This window comes from Python bivittatus, unplaced genomic scaffold, assembly GCF_059951505.1.
Source record: "Python bivittatus isolate LINGU-HERP-01145 unplaced genomic scaffold, Pbiv_v1 ctg000340_np1212, whole genome shotgun sequence".
Lineage (NCBI taxonomy): Eukaryota > Metazoa > Chordata > Lepidosauria > Squamata > Pythonidae > Python > Python bivittatus.
The window spans coordinates 9,530,414-9,552,390 of record NW_028277056.1 but is presented as its reverse complement, the minus strand read 5'-3'; the positions used below and the strand labels follow the sequence as shown (position 1 = coordinate 9,552,390).

Sequence of the window (21,977 nt, the reverse complement as noted above, 5' to 3'; positions counted from 1 at the left end):
CTTTTTTGAAGAATGCTCAGCAAATGCTAATAATTTAGGGTCAATGCAAGCTTTATCCCAAAGCCTAAAAATTGCCCAAATACTGCTGTAAAAAATAATGTATGCGATACCAAGCAAAGCTGTTTTTTGTGAATTAAATATGGTGAGATCAAATAATTCAATTTTTTCAACCCTTGACAATTTTACTGTTATAGTTCCTAATGCTCTAATAATTATTCCACAATCTCTGTATTTAATCGTTAAGTCCCAATATTTTACAATCTTTTCCAATTCCGTTTTAGCTACCCTGCTGTCATTTGGTATTGCCACATCTATAATTAAAACCTGCTCTTCTTCAACATGTCCAGCATGTTGTTTTCTAGATGCTGATCTGCCTGAATTCAAAGCCTCATTAAATTTTTACATCATTCTGTAATACTTTTTCAACATTATGATCATACCAATACTTTGGGGCATCAAATCCATACTTTTTACACAAATTACAGTGCATCATTTTTGCCACTCAGGCATGTCCTGTCTTAATAATCTGAGCAATTGTATTAGTGATCAGCAGTCTTGCCGTTCTCTTTGCATAATCTACATTTGCTGTTGTTTTTAGGTTTTTTTGAATTTTTGTTTTATGGCATTTGTTGCTAGTGCTTATTCTTGGGCTGCAAATATTAATCCTCCCATTTCTTCTTGATGGATCCAGCCTGAAGTCTCTGACAAATGTTGTTACTATTCACCTTGACTTCAATTTTTCCTGATATTGACCATGCAGAGGTTTACTTTTCCAATTTTTCATTCACTGTTGTAACTACCACCAAGGTCGACTACACCTAGTAGTTGTGATGGGAAACACTCTACAGCAAGGTCTGTGTGAGAAAAGTCAAATGGCCACCAGCACCGCAAAGGGCAGGCAAAACATCAACAAGGAAAGGCCTGGAAGGTGGAAACTCTACAACTTCATCTCCTCCAAGCCTAGCAAGCTGCAAGGAGAAAAATATGGAGTTCCAAGATAACTTATACAGTGTAAAATTCAACTTAAATGAACATTGTATTATATTAACTTATTAAAAAGGGGCTCACCAATTGTAGGGAAGTAGAAATAGTTCTGAACCCTGAACAAATGTATCTTTCCTTTCCCAAACATTACTCCTCAGAGATTCCATTGGAACACTTTCTAATGTTTTCAAGATGAATGGAAGAACTCTAACTCAGTAGTAACATACAGGTATCTGCTTGCACACACAGAATGCCAGTTTAATCTGGATAGGGCTGGGAAGAGTCCCATTTGAAACTTGAAAAGTTGCTGCCAGTCTGTGTAAACAATACATAGGTATATACAAACCAGTAGTCTCATTCAGTGTAAGGCAGCTTCTCTCATTCCTACCTCATAACAAAGGAACTTTATTTTGATAAAGTTGTCAAATTTATGAAAAAGGCATTGCCAAAATATCCAATATGTTCAGATATATTCTCACAAAACATGACTCTTGTATTGTGGAATTATAAAAAGGGGGGGGCAAATGCATCATACCAACAAGTGAGTCACCCACAAATCCTACACTACAATTTTGCTCCTTCTGGGAAATTTTCTGTGAATGCCCATGCCACTGTGTATCATACTTCTGTAAAAATCTGTGCCATAGCTAGCTTTACTGTATTTCTGCTAAAGTTCACAATGCACACGCCACAAGGACAAATCTTTATATACATTGGCTCAAACAGGAGGCAGTTTATATGGCTTTTTTTTTTTTTTACGTGAACATAATTGCATAAAACTGTTTGCAACAGCGCTCCTTCAGAAGATAGAATCTAATCTACAAACACAGCCGTTTTAAAAGTTAAACATACAACTTAACCTGTACAACTAAATCAAATGCAAAAATTATGGAGACCTCAAACCCATAATCAAATCAAGAAATCACCAATTTATCCTCTGGACAGCTGCCTAAGTGATTGGCCCACAATTCCATATCTGGAACTATGATGAGGTTGGTGGGAGGGAAGTCTGAAATAACAAAGCATTACAGTTGATGTTTAGATTATGCTTAATCACTCACACCCACCTATTTCCTTCTTTCAACTGAAGTCTGACAGAGAGACCTCGGTGCAAAAGTTCACTTAAAACCAACAAGAACAGCTAAGTTCAAAATAAGAGAACCAAAAATGCAGACTGGAGCAGGGAAATTTCAATCTAAAGCGAACCCCAAAATAACTTGTAATGAAAACAAATATCTATCACAAGATATGGTTTACAGATTCCCAGTCAGTAATTTCAAGAAACAATTTCAAACAGCCAAAGCAACTTTGTGTAATGTCAGCTCCGCATTACAGACTTATTTAAGATAGCTGAGCAGCAAAGCAAAATAATTATTTGTCATACTGAAAAAGTCATACAGGTTATCAAAATATGAAATGAGGACAAAAATGCTCTAAAGTATTATATTTCAAGTATTTTATCAGAAAAACTTGACAATATTGCATTGTTAAATGCATACGTAAATATACCTATTAAAGTGCCATTAGCATTTTACCTCAATTTTCATTTAAAGATGAACCTGACCTGTTTGATATTGTTAGCATGTCCTCCATTTTGCACAAACCAAAACTTCACTTTGGGGGCAACATTTATAGCACTTTTAATTGAGAGATGCATATCTAGCCATCATGGTGTCCTCTGTTAACTATAATCCATTTGTTACCTAGCAAGTGTGTGATTATCTAGCTCTGGTACATACTATTATTTATAATTTCCCTTGCCCTAATTGACATCACATAATTAGCGATGTAGAGAACTGAAATTCTGATTTTGTTACAATTTTTTCTCTCTCTTGATCCTTTTTCTTTCTGATGCATTAAAGTTGTGTGCCTTAGTTGACAAAATCTTCATTAAGCATTGCATAATCATGCTGCTGCTTCTGTCAAAGTCCTCTTTCTTAATGAACTACAGGTTTGCCTCATTTTATGCAAATTCATGTTATATGAATTTGTTCTTATACGACTGATGACTTTTGTCCAAAAATTTGCCATTCTGCACTGGTCCTGCCCCCCTGCAGTTTTAATTTAGAATTAATTAGTCTTTAGCCCTTTTGTATATATACTGGTCTTGGACCACGATAATAAAACATTTGATTTTAATTTGCTTTATGTGGGCAAAAATTGCTATGATGCAACTGGCACAAGAGGTCTGGAAATATGCCAAAACTTCTTCTTACCTAAATACATGACAATAGATACAACTATATTTAAGTGAAAGTATAAGAATCTGATGAACAAGTTGAAAGGATATTTGAGGAAGGTTAGAAACCAAATAAGCACTAACAATCCTGATCTGTGAAAACGACTGATTTTCTCCTTTCTCTCTTTGTAACAACACTGAAGAATCCAAATACTTCGAAGATGAGAAAAGAAACTCCTACATCTTTGGGATATGAACATTCATTTAAAAATTCCCAGGACCTTTATGAAAACTGCTTCAATGGTCAAAGGCTTTCTACACTCTTCTAGATAGTGAGTGGGAGCATTTCAAAGAAAAGAAAAACTGACAAAGTTCCCCACACTTATTTTTCAGTGAAATGCAGACATCTATCACTTGTTCTTCTACAGAGATAACCACACAGAGATAACTTCAAATACTTAAACATGAAACTGCAGTTCATTCAAACCAAACTAAACTAAACTAAACTAAACCAAACTAGACAGACAGATTCCCATTCTGATGTTGCTTTTTTGCCAGGAGCATGATATCATATTCTCACCTCCAGAGCCATCCCATTCCATCATAGCTTTAATGACAGCTATAATCCCCAAGGCACCAAATACCGTAAGCCATTAGAAAGTCAAGAGCTGTATACAATTTTTTTTTCATTATGAGAAACGCAATGTTTAAGTGTCTCAATAAATTATGAAAATGTGCTTGTGTTTTGGAATATTTGCTCTCCTTCCTGAGGAAAGATAAGGAACTAAAACAAAAGATAAATTTCCTGGTCATCAGGAGGTCATCAGGCACTGATTAAAAAATAATATTTTTATTTAAACTAAAATTGAGATTCCCACTATGGGAATATTGATGCCTTAAACTAACTTCTATATATACCCTCCTTCACCAGCAAGTTTTATCAATGGCATCCATTAATTTGTTATTTAGCACAGAGTGCTCAATAGCAGCTCATCAGACAGACGATTTACAAAAAAGCCTGTTCCTGTGCCAAAATGATACGTACTTAAATTTTATAAGTCTGAAATGAGAGATAACATTTTGGAATTTCTTTGGGGAATCTGTAGTGTGAAGGCAGGACCCATACCTTAATGAATTACATCCTGCTTCAGACTTGTTTAAATGGGGGGAAAGGGGTGGGGGGGAAGCCAAAACAGATTTAAGATACAGGCAACATGTGAACTCTTGCAATACCATGACTCCATTTACTTTTGGCTCTGCTCACCATCACATCTGAATCATCTCACAATATTGAATGAATTCATGGATCAACACATCTTTGTAGCAAACCTCCTGAGATCAAGACAGCTAAGAAATCATGAATGATATACAGAGATCACTTAACTTATTTAAAACAAATTAAATGATTTGTTTGGGGGGGAAATAGATACAAGATAAAAGAAAAGGACTAGGCATACAATGGCTCCACTTCTTAAAGTTGCAGTTTTTATAACAACTGATAGGAATGGAAAGTAGCAACAGCAGACTCCTAAAACAGCATATTTCTTAGCAGAATGGATGGAACAGCCTTATTTTCCCTTCTTTCGTCTAACTCTCTCCTGCTTTCATCCTCCTTCTTTCCCTTTCTAGTGCTACCCCTGGCCACAGTGATGCTTGCTCTAAATTTAGGAGTTGACGACTCTGGGCAGGATGCAAGCAACCATGCCTTCTCAAGGAAACTTACATTTAACAGGACAGACTCCTCATGTGGAAAGTAAAGACTCTACTCTTACAACTTTAAAAAAAAAACAAAAAACAGAAATCACAACATGCAAAGCATGGAATTTATTTTACAAACGTAAAGAAATCCATGATGAAACAGCACAGAAGTTATTAAAAGCTCCAGAGAACAAGAAAGAATTAGTCAGTGAAATTTAAATATATCATAGTGCCACAAACATAAATTTACAATAACATTTTGCCAAAGTGCAACTTATGTTGAAGCGGTCAAATCTACAAAAGCCACCTTAATTTTGTAGTACTTAACTGACAGCATATGTACTGACATCTCCTAAATTGGCTATGTACCAAAAACATTCTGCTATTCAATCAGTCAGTTAATGAAGTGTTTTTCACTATCACTTGGATATCCAGCTTCAGAACTCTACAATGTTAAAATTCCAAAACAGGCAACATGGTTTTCAGCATAATCATCCACACCTTTATTAATTTTAGTATTTAAAGGTACTCTTTGAATTTATATAGCATGAAAGATAAGGCCACAGCTTGGGAGGAGAGGCCCATGAGGCTTTTGGAAAGCCAATAAGTATGAAGACAGGGAATGATCTTTCAAAATGCCTTGCAAATATTAAACCCTGCACCATGATCTGAAAAGGTCTTCTTGAATTAAAAGGTGCTAGAGATAGCCTGAGGAATATTTTTGTAGCCAGAGTATAAAACCTCCACTCAGGATTTACAATGACATTGCCTGCTCTGCAGTAATGCAACAGGCGCCACTATAATGTTAACAGGCACAAAGTAAACACTTAATTCTACCTAGAGGACACTTGAAGGGGGAGAAGAGAAAATACACACACAATTAGGTCTTTTCAAAGCCACTCCAAAATTTATTTTCATTAGTTGAGATTAGATTTCTTTCCTGGTGTTCATAGTGGTGTAATCAAACAAGGGATGGCCACATTAGGCAAATGCAGAGATGGCCACATTAGGCAAATAATAAAACAATTAGCTTCTAAAGAGAGGCCTAAACTTCTTGCACACACTGTGCCAAAATTACCACACTGCTTTTAAAACTCAGTTGGCCTAATAAATATGATTTAGAATCAAGGGTAAAAGAAATTCATGAGCTATGAAAACTAGAACAGAAATTAGTATCCACCTGTTGGATCTAGGTGCTATCTGACCTATGTAATTTTTTACATTCTTTTCAATTTTATAGTTGTATGAATTGTCAGATGAGCAAAAGAGGTACCAATGTTCTCACCATGCCTCAGATAATGCTAAACTGCCAGAAAGATAAGGGGTTGCTTTTGCCTTCTTGTGGTCTTCATAAAGAAATAGAAGGAAGAAACTAATCCAGATTTGCTCACAATTCAGATGCACAAGGCTGCTAAATTGCAGCATGATCTTGGATTCATTCAGTAGCACCTCTATTTCCCTGCAAAGAACTCCAAAATGGGGGGAAAATGACAATTCAAAAATTAGATGTTTAACCAAGCCTAATGCCCTGAAGGAAAATATATTTCAAACTATTTTTATAACTGATTGGTACCAATCAAGTGGATGTTTATACTATTTAGAAAGTTTTGCCTCAAAATTCTCTATTTTTTCACATTTTCACATTCACATTGCCACCAGAACTCACAGGGCAGATAAGAGCCTTAATCCTTCCCATTATTATTTCTGACCCCAAAATAGAAAAGGTGGAGAGGCAAAGAAAGCTTCAAGAGCTGTATCCTATAAACGCTGGTGAAGACAGAAAGAGTGCCATACAAAATTTCCACTGCAGAGAAAATTTCAAACAGCAGTGCTATGCCATTCTTAGTCTACTATACATTGGAAAAATAGAGAAGGATGTGAACTAATGTTCTTTAGAAAAGCATTAGAAAAGCCCTAATAATCTCAGAAAAGAGTATGAAAATTTGCTGCCAAGCTCTACTTTCTGCTTAAGAACTTAGGTGTTTCTTTCCACAAGCAAGTTTTTTTTTCCTGTTTTAGACGTGCAAAATAACAAAGTTCAAATTGTCCTTGGCACAAATGCAAAAAACCATACAGATTCTACTTACAGAATGAAACAATAATGTTAAATAAAGTGACATCATCTTAAGTAGCTGATTTACAGAGGCCCTATCAATCCACTACCTTGAAAACTGTCACAGAATAATATTAAATAAGAATTCAATCAGAAGAAAAGAGGAGGAATATCTTTTTCAGGAACGAACTTCAACAGTTGATACCATCCATCTTTCAGAAACACTGAACATTTTTTTTAAGAATGGATGGTTTAACCTTCAAAAATAGCTCTCAAGACTGATTGGTGCTTTTAATAAAATACATCTAGTAGATACCTACAATTGAAATCATGGAGTCAAAATGGAGCCTGAGGCAACATTTTTCCCCTTGAACTGGACCAGAAACATTATCTGAAATCTCTGCTAAACCTGAACTAGAATGGGGAGGAGGGGGTGATGTCATCAGGCATGTGATGTGTTCTGAGCTAGAACCTAGCTAAAACAAGTTCATGTGCAAATGAAACTGTGAGCTGTTTTGATGCCCCGCTTGCAAGAGCAACTGCACTGTTGATACCAGGGAAGAAAAGCAAGGTAACTACAAATATAAACACCCTAAGCCAGGATTCCTCAACCCATGCTGGCTGGGGAATTCTGGGAATTGAAGTCCACCCATCTTAAAGTTGCTGAGATTGAGGAACCCTGCCCCAAGTCAAAGCCCTATTCACTGCATTAAGTGTACAGCTGATGCTTGCACACTTGGAATGTCAGCTACCCTCTTGGATAGGTAGCCACCATTCTGCTGTTCACACCAAAGAAAGAAAAGGGTTCATTAAGCTTGCATCTCTAATATTTCTGATATGGGGGGAGGGGGGAGGCACAGCAGGAACACAAAACTCAAATCATGCAGCTGTTCAAACCAAGAAGTTATCAGAATTTAGCTGGTACAAAATTCACTTTCTTTCTAACTGCAACATAAATGCCTGGACCATTGCAACCAAATTTAGGAGAAGCTTCTGAATCAGCTTCTTCTTCAATCAAATGAAAGTTCTACCTGCATTGGTTCATGGAAAATGCAGCCAGCTCCAATATATGCTGTCACACACTATACAAAGTACCAAAACTAAAGCACTGTGTAGAGGAAATACATTATACTTAAAGAATCAAGGAAATAGGAAAACACCGTTACTACTTGCATTGTTAAGGAATAATTTAAAGAAACATGATTTATTTTTTCCTACTGCCCAAATACAGGCAGCCCTCATTCAGGACCATTCATTCAGCAACTGTTCAAAGTTACAACAGTGCTAAACAAGGGAACGTATGAACATTCCTCGTAGTTGCAGCTGTTGCCGCATCCCTGCAGTCACGTGATTGCAATTCGGGTGCTTGGCAACCAGCTCACAATTACAACGGCCACAGCATCCCATAGTCACATGATCTCCATTTGTGACCTTCACTAACAGCTTCCAACAAGCAAAGTCAATAGGGAAGCCAGGAGGAGGTCGCAAATGGTGATCCCGCAACTCCAGGATGCTGTGATCATGCAGGATTCACCTAATGATGGCAACTGGAATTGCCACAACTGCCATCATAAGTTGGCATGATCTCATGACATCACACTTTACAACTGCATCACTTAGTGATGAAGTTACTGGTCCCAATTACTGACTTAAGCAAGGACTACCTGTACTTACAATAAAAATGGTCAGTAATGTCTTAAGTTGTTAACCCATTAGCCATATGCAGTCCTCTGAACCTTGCAACAATGCTTTGTAGGTGCTGAGGACACTAATCAGAAAGAACAGAGTGCTGAGCTCTGCCTAGATGCACTTTGGCCTAACCCAGCAGGTTTTCTGCCGTCAGTGGGCACTGGTAAGCTGGGCCACAGAATCAGAACCCCAAGTCACAGTATGCAGTGCCACCCTTTGGCAACCCCCAACTACTCTTGTCCTCTATGGTGGGCACCCAACTCTGAGATGGCACCAGGCTCTCTGGGCAGGAGTGAGATGGTGAGACTTGACCAGAAAAGATGGGTTAGAATACTGGGCTATCTAGAACAAGGAAGGAGAAGGCAGCCAAGAAGAATGGAAGATCAGGACTCTCTATTGCCAGGATTTCTATCCTAAGTAAGAGGCATATGAGAAAGGGGCTCCTTGGTTTCCTAGAAGAATCCTATCTTTTGGGTAGGAAGGCTGAGTATTAAATACTTCATATTTATGTGACAAAAGTATCCTATTTACACCAAAGGTGTGTGTCCCTTCTGTCTGGCTTTCCTTAAACAACCTTGAAAATTTTATTCTAGCGAAAATGACAAGGTTCTGTTTGAGGAATGTACTGACTGACCCAAAACTCCTAGAATGGCCTAAAGAGAGAAAGGGGATTATTTGAGTTCCACAGAAGGTAGCATGTCAGATTCTCAATTATGGCTCCCATCTAGATTTTAATTCAAATAAAATCTCATGATGATGCTGCATCATGAGACTCATCCTGGACCAGTAAAATGATGGTGTGTTTTGTACATTTCAAGATTATCAACAGACATAATTTTATAATCAAAAACAACATTCATCTCATTCATACAGATGTATTGGGAGCCCAAATCGCAGTGGGGGAGAGGGGAGAGAATGGCAGCAAACATTTACAATTACTGAACATGAGGCAAGGGTTTAATGAAATGAGCAAGTCAAGCAATCATAGCATATTTTCCAGAGCTAACATAGAAGCTCCAAGTCCTCTCTTAATTGCCATTTTGGGATAAAATCTGTCCCTGATTTCCCCTCCAAAATAGCCTGGGAGCAGGGAGAGAAAGAACTGGGCATCAACACAAGTCTTTGCAGTTGCTTTTGATGAAAAGGAGGGCTCAGATTTAATTTGTCCTCAGGTGATGATGTGGTTGACTGCCTACAATTTACAGTTGCAGCGAATTTTGTAAGCTCTCCTCATACTTGTAGACATGTATTCTGAGTGATAGATGATACAGACCCATGGAGCAAGAACAAATAACACCCACAGAGAGGGGGAAAGATAGCCCACCCATTTTTCCCTCTTTAATTCTTGGCAATCTCTATATGCCAGCTTCTTGCCAGGGCTATTTCCTTTCAAGGAACCTCACAGAACTTCATGAATACTGCACCTGTTCTCACTAATCCCTTTTGCCCTCTCTTGTGACGCCTTCAGTTGTAAAGAGCAGCTATAGATGAGAACAACATGAGCCCAGCAGGAGGGAAAAGCAAAGGGCTTCATTCCAAAGAATGTCTTTAGGAGCCTCAGGAGAAGCAGGTGATTGGAGAAGGGTGGGTGGTTAGCCTCAGTTATGTGGTGAGAACAAATGGAGCAACAGGATACAGAGATGAAGGGTAGTGTCATGATTTCTGGACCAGTGAAATGTATAGCCAAGCAGCATGATGCATCACATCAAAAAGGCAAGAAGGTATGGTTATATAGTCATGGAAATGTGTTTGTTTAAAAGGCCACGGTTCTCAAAGACCTTCCATGAAACTATCTAAACCAGACAGATAAGAATAAGAGGGAGTATCTTTTGATGATACATCCCTTCCCGCTCTAGGAACATGACTATCTTCATAAATTCTCTTCCTCTCCTCTAACACATTTAAACTTTAATTGACCAACCCTAGTACTATATCTTTCTAACATTGTTTCCAGCAATACCATCTTGACATCTTTACTGCACATAGCGTATCCTTGTGCATTGTAGAAGAATTTGAAACATTCTGAAAGAATCATTAAAAATTATATAAGCAGCAAATGAATAAAAATGAACATTTAAGCTAAAATCTGAGCAAAACAATGCCAAGACATATGAACCTAAGAAGAGCCACGATGATGCAAGATTCTTCTGGTTCAATATTGTATTTCTCATGGCCATAAACCAGATGCTTCTGAGAAGCCCACAAACAGGACATGATGGTAACTGCTGTTATTACTTTCCAGCATCTGCCTCTGATCCTATGGGAAGTATTTTTATTTATGAATCATTTATTTACTTGGTGGAATTTATAGAGCCGCTTATCTTACATACGTGACTCTCAGTATCATACAAAGTTAAAAACAAAAACAATACAACAAAATAGCCAAAAACGTAATTGCAAAAATATTTTAAAACATTAAAAACAATAAAAACCATTAAAAACCATTTTTAAAGAACGTAACCTGCAGGAGACCATACTCAGTTTCCCTAGCTTTATTGTCCCCTATTAACTTGCATAATTTTTTTTTTAAAATAATGACAACTTGGTGGCAATCTGCTTATGCATCCTGGAGAAGATCTATTTATGTGGTTGCTAAGAGTTGACAGTGACTTTATGGCATATAATCAATCAATTTTGACATCTTATGGTAGTGAACTCCACAGTTTTAAGTAAGACCTACATAAAGAAGTACTTCTTTGTCTATCTTGACTCAATATCATTTTAATTCAAATTTGCACATGAAGAAATCTACATTACAGAAAGAAGAAGAAAACAAGGTAATTGAAAAAGGAAAACCAGATTGCCAAGGGCCATTAGGACAGCCTGTAAGTTAGCATTTTCTTTTTCCCTATACTGAAATGCAACTACCTCAAGAAAGCCAAACACAGTTCTAAAACTGCCATGACAAGGACTAGCAGCCATGTAAAGCACCTCTTTTATAACTAAGAGACACCATGAAAGCTCTACACATAATTCATTCTGAAAATAACATGAAACATATTCTCTAATTATCTTAAAGCCAGGAATTCTTAGTCAAGAGGAGCCCCAGAAAGTTGTGCATGCAGCATTTATGCATCTTTTTAAGAATCTCCATAAGGCAGCATGCACAGCTGTCTCTGAAATTCTATGGGGGCATACAAAGCCACATCTGAAACCTTCACCATGGACAGTGCTATGAGACTTACACGCACACCAGTCCGTTAGTCTTTTTCCAAGGAGGGACAAAATGTGACAGGGTGAGATTAAGTGACAAGAACATTATCAGTTGGAAACCAGAGTATGGTATGAACAAAACAGGGGAGGAGTAACCATTCCTTTGACAGTAATTACTAAAGATCATTAAGAGCAAAGGAATAATACTAAAAGTAATAGGGAAGACTGGGCCCTATGCAATACAGCAGAGTTCCAGATATTTTGGGATTTCAGCTTCCCCCCCAACAAATTCGCAAACAGAATGGAAATTTCTGGGAGTTGCAGTCCCAGGACTTCTGGAAGGTGCCAGGTATGGGAAGGCTACAGTACTATAGAGTATAAGGAAGATGACCTTGACAAGGTTATGCCAGCTCTGTTACAAAAACAAGGGGAAAAACATAACTTAAGTCCAAAACAAGCAGAAAGTATGCAGAAGAGGCTCAGACAGTCACCTCCCTAATTCACATGGGTATAAGAAGGGGAAGAAGTACAACACAATCATAATAATTGATTTTAACTGCTTTGTAAACTGCCCAGAGTTGTTTTTGATGAGATGGGCAGTGACATATATACATAAATCAGACTTGCAAGATTCTGTTATTATAGCCAACCTCAATGAAAGTAGTTATATCATAGCCAATCTTAATAAAAGCCTTCCTGTGGAACTGATTCCTGGTCTGGCCTACCTGGTGGGGCTGACAGATACAGAATATCCAACTCCTGGAAATACTCTTTATGGCCCTATTGCTTTCAAAGAGCTTAACAAGCACTGGCTGCTCCTTTTCACATGTGCAGTCCTGCCCCTTAAAATTAAGTTACCGTATTTTTCCGACAATAAGATGCCCCCATGTACAAGACGACCCCCACTTTTCCAGCCCAAAATTTAAAAAAATCAATATTTTAAAGATAGTGCAGAACACATTTTTATTTAGTAATTAGTTAACATTTACCTGATACACTCGGTGGGAGGAGGTCCAGACCGTCTCTCTGCAGCTCTATTTCCAGGCTCTTTTGCATAACTGATTACATTCAAGCACAAGTGAAACTGCAAATAGCTTGTCTCTGCAAACAGCCTTCCTCTAATTGGCTTGTTCAGCATCAGCTGACGTCAGTTACATCAGGCTCGTGATTGGAGGAAGTCTGTTTGGGAGACAAGCTATTTCACTCGTGATTGGAGGCTAGCAATAGGAGGAAGCCTCTCTGCAGAAACAAAGTATGGGCAGTTTTGCAACCGCGCGATTCTCGGCTGACTTCCTTGAATAAGACGCCCTTCAGTTTTTAGGGTAAGGGTTTTAGAAAAAAGTATCGTCTTATAGTCGGAAAAATACGGTACCATGTATATTTCAGTGTGCTCTATATATCCTTGCAGAAATATATATATTTCAAAAATATTTTTAAAAATTGGAATTTGAGTATGTCCCACCTAGAACAAAGCAGAAGCCAGTAATCTTAGACAATAGATAGGTTTAGAATTGTATAACTGAGTAAGCATTATTTTCACGGGGATTGTAAATATATTGTGGCATATATTGAGTGTATTTTTTTGAATGATTTTAAGTGCTGTTTAGTTCTTATTTGTTAATTTATTACTGTGGTTGAACCGTACCCCACATAAACATTTATGTTTGTTTGCAAAGGATGTAAAAACACATACCTGCTCTTCCTTTCAATAAGAATAGCTATATAGGACGCTGGTAAAGCAGCACCAAAACCAGGAGACCAAAAATAGAATTTTCCAAGTATTCTCCTAAAAAAATTAAATGTAGAATTTGTTACAGTAGACATGGAAAGGAAGGGAAGGTCATATTGGGATTTGCAGGCTGCAAATACTGAAACAATACATTCACATTGGATCAAGGGCTCCCATAAGCAGAACTACACTCAGCAGATGCTCCTACTAAAGCAAGAAGGGGATGTGATTCTCAGATTCCACCTTTGCCTGACAGTCACTTGTGTCTCCCAAAAACCGTCTGCAGAGGATTAGGGGAACAACGTGGGAAGCTGTAGTGGGAAGAACTAAGCATGCTTTCTCCCTCCTCTTTGGTCTAGCAGGAGTGCTCTTAACAACACTTCAAAGAACCTCATAACATTCATAGTTCTAACACCTCCAGGAGGAACTTTAATTTTACTGCCTTATATTTCAAAGGATTACCTTAATACAAAGGATTTTGTACATTTACATAGTGGTAAGTCATATTTGTTACCACAAGAGAAAACTCTAAGCTGAACATTTACATTAGCATTCAATTAATGTATTATTTATTAAAATGTATGTCCTCCCCTTTCAGGATGACATTCCCCAAGCAGCCAACAATCAATACACACAACTGTAAATAAAAATGCAATACAGTAAATATTCTGTAAAAATAAGAAAATTGCTAGGATCCTTTTCATAGGGCAATTAGTAGTAAAGGCTTGGGCGTAATGGAAGATGAAACCAGCTGAGCTGGCTCCTGTATTAGTGGTTTTCTCTGTTCCTCTCTCCCTCTTTAGCAGTGTTGTCCAAACTTGGCCATTTTAAGAATTCTGGGAGTTGAAATCCACTCATCTTAAAGTGGCCAAGTTTGGACAACACTGCTCTTTAGAGATCCTTCCTATGAGCCAGCTGGAGTTAATGCCTGTGTTAAATGTTAAGAGGACATTTAACATTTCCTCTTAACATTTAAGACTGTTATGAGATGGATGAGACTGTTTTCTTCTCCACAATTTCTTAGAACAGGAGTTCTCAAACTGTGATTCATGCCCCATAGGTCACAAGCAACTTAGAGCAGGATCACAAAAAATATTAAATTTTGTCTTAATCATGGCAGTTGAGCTCAGATTAGTAAGCTTATGAATCAGGCCTTTTTCATAAGGGAGGCACAAGAGTTCTATCATCTGCCAACAGTAATGTATATTTTATTATCTATATTGTAGAAAACTTCTTTGAAATAAAGTTTTCTTTATATTTGTGATATCTATTTTATGAATTTTCTTGTTTATTTATTTTACTAGGCTTATATGCTACTCCAGTCATCTAATGACTGAGTAGTTTACCTATTAATTCCAGCCTTATTTCTGCAATCTTTGTATTGCTTTGCAATTCTCTTAAAGGCATATTTTATTTTTGTCAGGCTTTTCTTGACCAACTAAGCAAGGATCTGAAATAATACAGTTTCAAGGGCATAAACATTCTGTTAAGTGGATTCACTGTAGAAAAGGCAATGAAGGCATTATCAACAACAACAACAAAAATTCCAACAACTGCTGTGCACCAAACCCAAGCGCTATTTATACTGAAATCAAGGTTCAAATTCTTATATGTCCCCCACCCACATGGCACAATGAATTAGAAGCCACTCCCTTTGGACAGGAGGAATAGTTTCCACCTGCCTCTTGTTTTGGTACCAATCTGGTATCACTCTGTTTGCCTGTGACTATATGAAAACTGGCACTATTTTGTGGATTGGGGTTTAGATGAAATAGACAAAACTCTCATTCCTGCAAAATGACACTTACTGATAAAGTAATAGACTATTATTGGATATCAGCAATGTGCTGACATTAATAATTGATAACTGGATTTATAGAGTTTGTGGGTTGCCAGCAGGCAGCCTATCACAAGAGGCATGAAGTCGTCAGTATAGTCAGAAGTTAGTGGTAGGAACTTAGAGGCTGTTGGTGGGAACAGCTGCAAATATATCTTGGTTGTGGTGGGTTAAAGGAGATTCAGTGGGAGATTTCTAAAAATGAGCTTAAATATTTCAAGAGAAAAATGGACTTGCTAAAACAGATCAACAGGATAGTCCCAGTTGGAAAGCAAGCATTGCTTAGCTAACAAATAGGAAACAGCACTGTGTCCGCTGTGTCCAGGATACTAAAAAGGAACAAATGTTGTATTAGTGAGCTCAGCAAATAATGCCTAAGGATAGGATGGGATCACAATTTTTCATCAATAGCTCGGGGAGATGCTCTTTAGAAGGGATATGTGCATTTTGTTCCTTAAAAATATCAGACAAATTTAGAAGCCATCATTAGTTTTACAACAGGTTATTTCATCATCATCTGATATAGTCAAAACCATATGTTCAAATCACCTTAAAGTGCAGAAAAACAGAATGTAGAGACTTCCATTTGCTGTAAGAAAGGATGTTGATTGCAGGATTTCAGGAAGCAGCTTGTTCAAATAATAATCAAGTTTTCGTTTCCGGAGAATTGCAGCAATCTGAAAGAGATTCGCACATCAGTTCAAATTTATTTATTTATTTAAATATTAAATATTTAACTTTTCAAACCCTATTTACGAATGAGAAAAACCACTGTAAACATGTCCAACACTGAGATAAAACCTGTCCCAGATTAATGTTCACTCTGTTAATTTGCCCCACTAGGGGACATTAAATACCTGTCTCATTCTCCCATGTACCTTTTTTTTAATATTTCTTCAGTAAGAAAGTGGAATCCAATTTTCCAACAAGACTAATGCATTCATTTTTCATTGTTTTAATGCATGTTTTTGCCTTACATGGCTAAATTTTACATTTTTATACAAAGGAAATTTGTTCCCTACATATTTTAAAACACTGACTGGTCACTTCACCATCCCAGAATATCCTGACATGCATACTAATTTATTACTTTGATTTCCATGTATATGACCTGTCTATGTAGAGATAATGGAAAAGGGCCTTTATTTTTCCTTACATTTCCATCCCTTCTACTTCCTCAAAAGTATAACTTAAGATGTCAGCAAGGAAAGCATCATTATCCAGGCCTGTTATTAAATTTATTTGCCACCCAACTCCTAGCCACTCTGGGTGGTTTACAAATTGTTAAAAACATTTAAAAAACAAGAAAACACCACAAACGTTATTATATAAAGGTAGTTATGATGGCCATATCCATGGCTGCAGTAAATGTTGTTTTAAAAAGTACAGTGTGGTACCCTTGATACTGATCCCTCCTATACCTCCCAGGATAGTAGCATACCCTACAGAGGCAGGTAGTAAGTTAGGCCAAAATTCTACAATTTACATAAATAAAGCAATAAGAATATCTAAAAAGTTCAAATGTTAAACAGCTAGAATCACTCCACTCTTGACAGAAAGACCAAGAAAAATTATCGTTACTAAGGATATCATCTTATTGATCCTTATTCCAGCAATGTTTAGCCAACAATGCTTCAGATAGCAAAGCACATAAGTGTGGGAAAGCATTACTGTTCTCAGTTAACCTATGCAGAATAATAGAAAACATTTCATCATGGCAGGGGAGGGGGGACATAGTTAATGTGTGGTTTATCTAATCAAAGCAGGAATTCAGGCCTGTAACCTTTACTGTTAAGGCTGTACAGTAGTTAAAAGAATTTGGAAGAGTCCTTTCCACCAAGCTTAGAGGTATGATTTCTGCCTGTGGACCTTCACAAACACCTGTTGGCCTAGTTGCACAATGCTGGACCCCAGGGTGGATTTAGCAGCAGTGGGCAAGACTTACAGATTTCAGTACTCTGTTTAACTGCAGACAATAAGATCAGTCAAAAGTAACTGATAGATTGTTGGTGGTGAAACACAGACTAGCATAGTGTGGTCCACTTGATGACAGATGGGTTATCAATACCCCACAGGAGTTATTATCATTAAGAGAAGCAGCCAGGGAGGAAGAAACAAGCAAGGGGGACATTAAGGGTCCAGCATCCACTAAGAAGAGGTTCTACTGAAAAAGAGACAGAGGCAGCAGAATCAGGTGAAAACAGAGGTCTCCTGAGGCAGCTCTATTGGACAAGCCCCAACCCACTACCAGTTATTGGGGCTCCTCAAAATTTTGATGAGGCTGCAAAAAAAAGTGCCGGCACTGCGCTTTCCAAAGTCCCATTTGTCCAAACCAAAAACAAGCTTGTTGGTTTGTAGGATGCAGCTGCCAGCCTTTGTGACTGAAGAGGAAATAATTGTGCCCCCATCATCTGCCATCCAGAGGAAATTCTGAACGAGATGGTTAAAACAAGGACTTCCCCATTTGTTGCAAGGATGTGGTTTGGAGTGCCATGAAGTGTTATTTTATTATTATTATTATGGTTGGTCTCACATTCAGCCAGAAGTTTAGACTGGATTTGGCATTTTTGTTCACCTATGGAGTGCTTCCCAAGGACCTGGGATAGACAGATGTTGCTGTTTAATAATATTAAAGGTATCGTCGCAGGATGTAAGCTTTTCCAAGTAAAGCTGCCTTTTGCAACTGACTGATGGTGATTTCGTCAATGCTGATGGTCTTCAAGTGGTGCTCCAGATGCTTTGGAATTGCACCCAAGGTGCCACAGTTGTTCTATTTCTATTTGCAGGTCTTTGTATTTTGTGATTTTCTCCAGCTCTTTCTCTTCTATTCTGCTGTCTCCAGGTATTGCAATGTCCACTATCCAGACGTAGTTGTCTTTCTTATCAACAACTGTTAAGTCTGAGGTGTTGGGTGGCAGGTGCTTGTCTGTTTGAATTCTAAAGTCCCAGAGCACTTTAGCTTCTTCATTTTCTATTACTCTGTTTTGTAGTTCCACCAGTTCTTGCTTGCAGGCAAGTGGTATTTCTTGCAGATATTCCAATGCACCATTGTGGCTACTTTATCATGTCGTTGCTTGTAGTCAGTCTGTGTGATCTTCTTGCAGCAGCTAACTAGGTGATCCACTGTTTCTTCAGCTTCTTTGCAGAGGGGGCATTTACTGTCTGTTGCTGTCTTCTCGATTCAGGCTTTATACGCATTTGTACTCAAGGCTTGATCTTATGCAGCCAGAATTAGCCCTTTCCTGCTCTTAGCCATTGCCAGGTCTTGTTATCTGCTTTGCCTGCTAGTATTTTTGTGTACTGGCTGTGTAATACTTTGCCTTGCCGTATCTCTTTTCTGTTCTTCATTTGGCCTTTCTTGTAGGCCAGTTTGGTCTCTTCAGTATTCAGTAAGCCTTCAAGGTATACTAGCTTCAGTGCATCTTCATCACTGTCCTTCAGATATTCTTCCAATGCCCTTTTTTCTTCTTCAACTGTCTGGTGCACTTGCAACATTCTAGCCCCACCTTGGTAAATAGAGTCTGTCAGCATTGCTGTGTGGATGAAGAGCATGATTCATTGTCATTATTTTTCTGGTCTTCCTATCCAGGGCTTCTAGTTCTGCTTGAGTCCAGTCCACTATTCCAGCTGTGTATCTAATGACTTATTATTGTTTGTTTCTAATTGTCTAGCAGCTTTCAGTAGTTTGGGCTTCCCAATTACCTTTGATGAGTTTAGTTTGAGTGGAAACTTCCAGAAAGAAACAATTTACAGCAGGTAGCCTTAACAAACTGTGGGGCCATTTGTAATGGTGCTGGAATGCCAGAATGTTGTTTGAACACTTTTAAAAGCTGTTTGTAATATTCTTGGATAGTTTCAATAGGTTGTTTACAAGTGCTAATTTTAACCCAATTAGAACATACAGGTAACATCCCACCAAAGGCATTTAAGACATTGACACAAAGTTGTGCAAGGTCCCCAGGTTGCAGGGCTTACATTGGCCAGTAACTGCTACATTTAAGGCAAGCTACCTGATCTGAATCAAATAGCTTTATTTATTTTATTGAAGAAACTTATATGGCCATCCAACTTAAACAGTGCAACTCTGGGCAGCATAAAGTAAACAAATACATACATACATACATACATACGTATCTGAACTATTTTAATTCAAATCCCAGCCAGTAGGCAATCAGGGATCCATAGCACGTACCACGTGTTTCCAGACAGGAACAGCCATCATCCAAGACCCAATGCCTAAGGAAAGGGTCAAGTGCTTAATGCCCTTCTACAGACCCAGAGGATCAAGGCCAACTGTATATCGGGGAAGGGGAGATGATCATTCCATACAGCAGATGCTGCAATGGAAAAGGCACATTTCCTAGGTCCTGTCAGATGGCATCGCTTTAGACAAAGGACCCAAAGCATGTCCACTCTGTTACAGCATCTGAGACAGGCAGATACTATTGCAGTCTTGCAGGAAACCTGGCCCTATCCTATGTGCAGCTTTATAGGCAATAACCAGAACCTTGAATTGCACCTGGAAGCCAGCGCAACTCATGAACTACATGATGTTACACTGCCTGCAACACTGCATCAGATCATCCCACCAGTGGATAATTGTGGGTATACGTATGTTGGTAGCACTGGAGGAGATGCAGCTGGAGTTAAACAATCTTTGTTTCAACTACCTCTTTCTTTAATTTCTTGTTAGTTCCTGCAGTCTCCTTATCTGAAACCTTTGTTTACTTTTGCACGTTTTCCCTTCCCACAAATAATATCATCCCCACATGCCTTTATCTATTTTCCTATATTCCAAAAAGCCTTTAAAGAACAGAATTCTTATAAGGGAATTACCTGGATGGGTTTTTATGTGTCCATCCATTCCATCTAGATATATATTTTTACACTAGGACATCCATAAATATTTGGCATATATAAGGCTGGATTCTCCTGTAAAAATCTAGAGCCACCCAACTCCATTTCATTGGAAAGAATAAAAACTCAGCTGGACCCACCTGCTCACTCAAGTTCCCTTCACTAATTCTCACAATTTGGGAAAAGGATGGTGTCTCTGGATCTCAGCCAGCACACTTACCTTTTTTACACAATTCTCCTTACTGAGCTGGGATCAGAAAGGGGGTTAGCAAGAGAAAGGGAATAAGAACAAAATTGTTCAGATCTCATTTCAATAACTGCTTAGGAACCATAATTTCCAATACCTCTTTTAACACCAATCTGTTGCAGAACAACAATTCCACACCCAATGAAAAGAGGCAGGCAACAGGTAAAGAGATGTTTATTCAGCAATGCTCATTAGATCTGTTCTGTAGGATGGTTATTGTACTCATTAACATGCATAGCACAATGTATCCATTTCTCACTAGTTTAATGTAAGCTTTTGCCTCACATAGTTAAACTTTACATTTCTTGCATGTACAAAGGCACTTTGTTTCCTATATGGTCTTTTAAAATGCTGACTGGTTACTTCCCCATCTTAGAATATCCTGACATGCATACTAATTTATTACTTTATTTTCTTTGTGCATGACCTGTCCATTCAGAGATAATGGAGAAGGACATTTATTTTCCCTACACTGTTTAATCCTCTCACTTTCTGAACAAATCACTTATATAAACATAGGGGAACAGACTTCTCACTTGTAAGTATTAACTAAGACATATTTATAACACAAGTTCAAACAATAAATAGATACCTGGATTCTTGTTTATATACTTTGCAGCAGAACATCAAATGCATTTATTAAGACTGAATATCCTCCATAACACTATATACCCAAAAGAAGAAAAAAAGGAGACTCTAATATTTTATTCTTGCTTAACTTTTTTTTTTTCATTTGATTTCTGCCTGTTGCAATTGACAGACTCTACAGTAATCACATTCCATTAAAATGTTCAGGGTACAAAACAGCTAATTATGCAAGTTCACGCACTGAAAAAGAAAAATATTTTCTCTGAAAACTTCCAGAATGGCCTTCCTTCCTCAATTTTTCTTTTTCTTACAGTAAGAAACAATCAAGACAGATAAAATAATACAGTTTGAGCCAAAGTTCAAACTTATAGAAGTTCAAATCTGTAACAGGAGAAGAAGAAAAGATTGGTAGAAAATACACATCCCACACTAGACCTATTTAAACCATAAAATTAAATATATTCAGGAAAGTATCTCAGAAGCTCAGAAGAAAAGGATATCAGAGAAAATAAGAAAACTATGTCTAGAATTCATTTTTCCCAGGACTATTTCCAAAACATTGTGATGCAATTATAAGGGGGGGGGTCGTAAAAAACAAGTATTTTCAAATCCATGAATAGCCCCATTCTGAACATCTACACTGAGAAATAGCCCACTTTCAATATAGCAAGTTTTCTGGTAAGGACATAGAACTTCAACCAGTAATCTATTCAGTATGATTATAGAAGACATTCATTTGTTCAGGAAGAAAACCCTGGTTCACAAAATAATATACAGTAAACATATATTGTAGGATATTTTTATCCAAAATATTTTTATATGTACATTGAATAAAATGATTTAGTGGTAGGCAAAACAGACAACTGCATTCTCATCTTTTTTTTTTATCAGCCAGTTTGTCACAGAGCCTGACACTGATTAGTGCTGAGAGGGAATGACTGGCCCAAGGTCACCCAGCTGGCT

General features: G+C 37.7%; 1 protein-coding gene across 2 annotated transcripts in view; it reads right to left on the bottom strand.

Moving 5' to 3' along the window:
- The window catches only part of TMEM135 (transmembrane protein 135), a 164,038-nt gene that overhangs the window by 135,937 nt on the left and 6,124 nt on the right, over positions 1-21,977 (bottom strand). For both annotated transcript variants that reach the window (XM_088140544.1, XM_088140545.1), the window contains exons 2-3: positions 15,872-15,999; positions 13,450-13,542 (exon numbers count right to left, since the gene is read on the bottom strand). In XM_088140544.1, the coding sequence (XP_087996670.1) occupies positions 13,450-13,542; positions 15,872-15,999 (221 nt within the window). The remainder of the gene's footprint in view (positions 1-13,449; positions 13,543-15,871; positions 16,000-21,977) is intronic.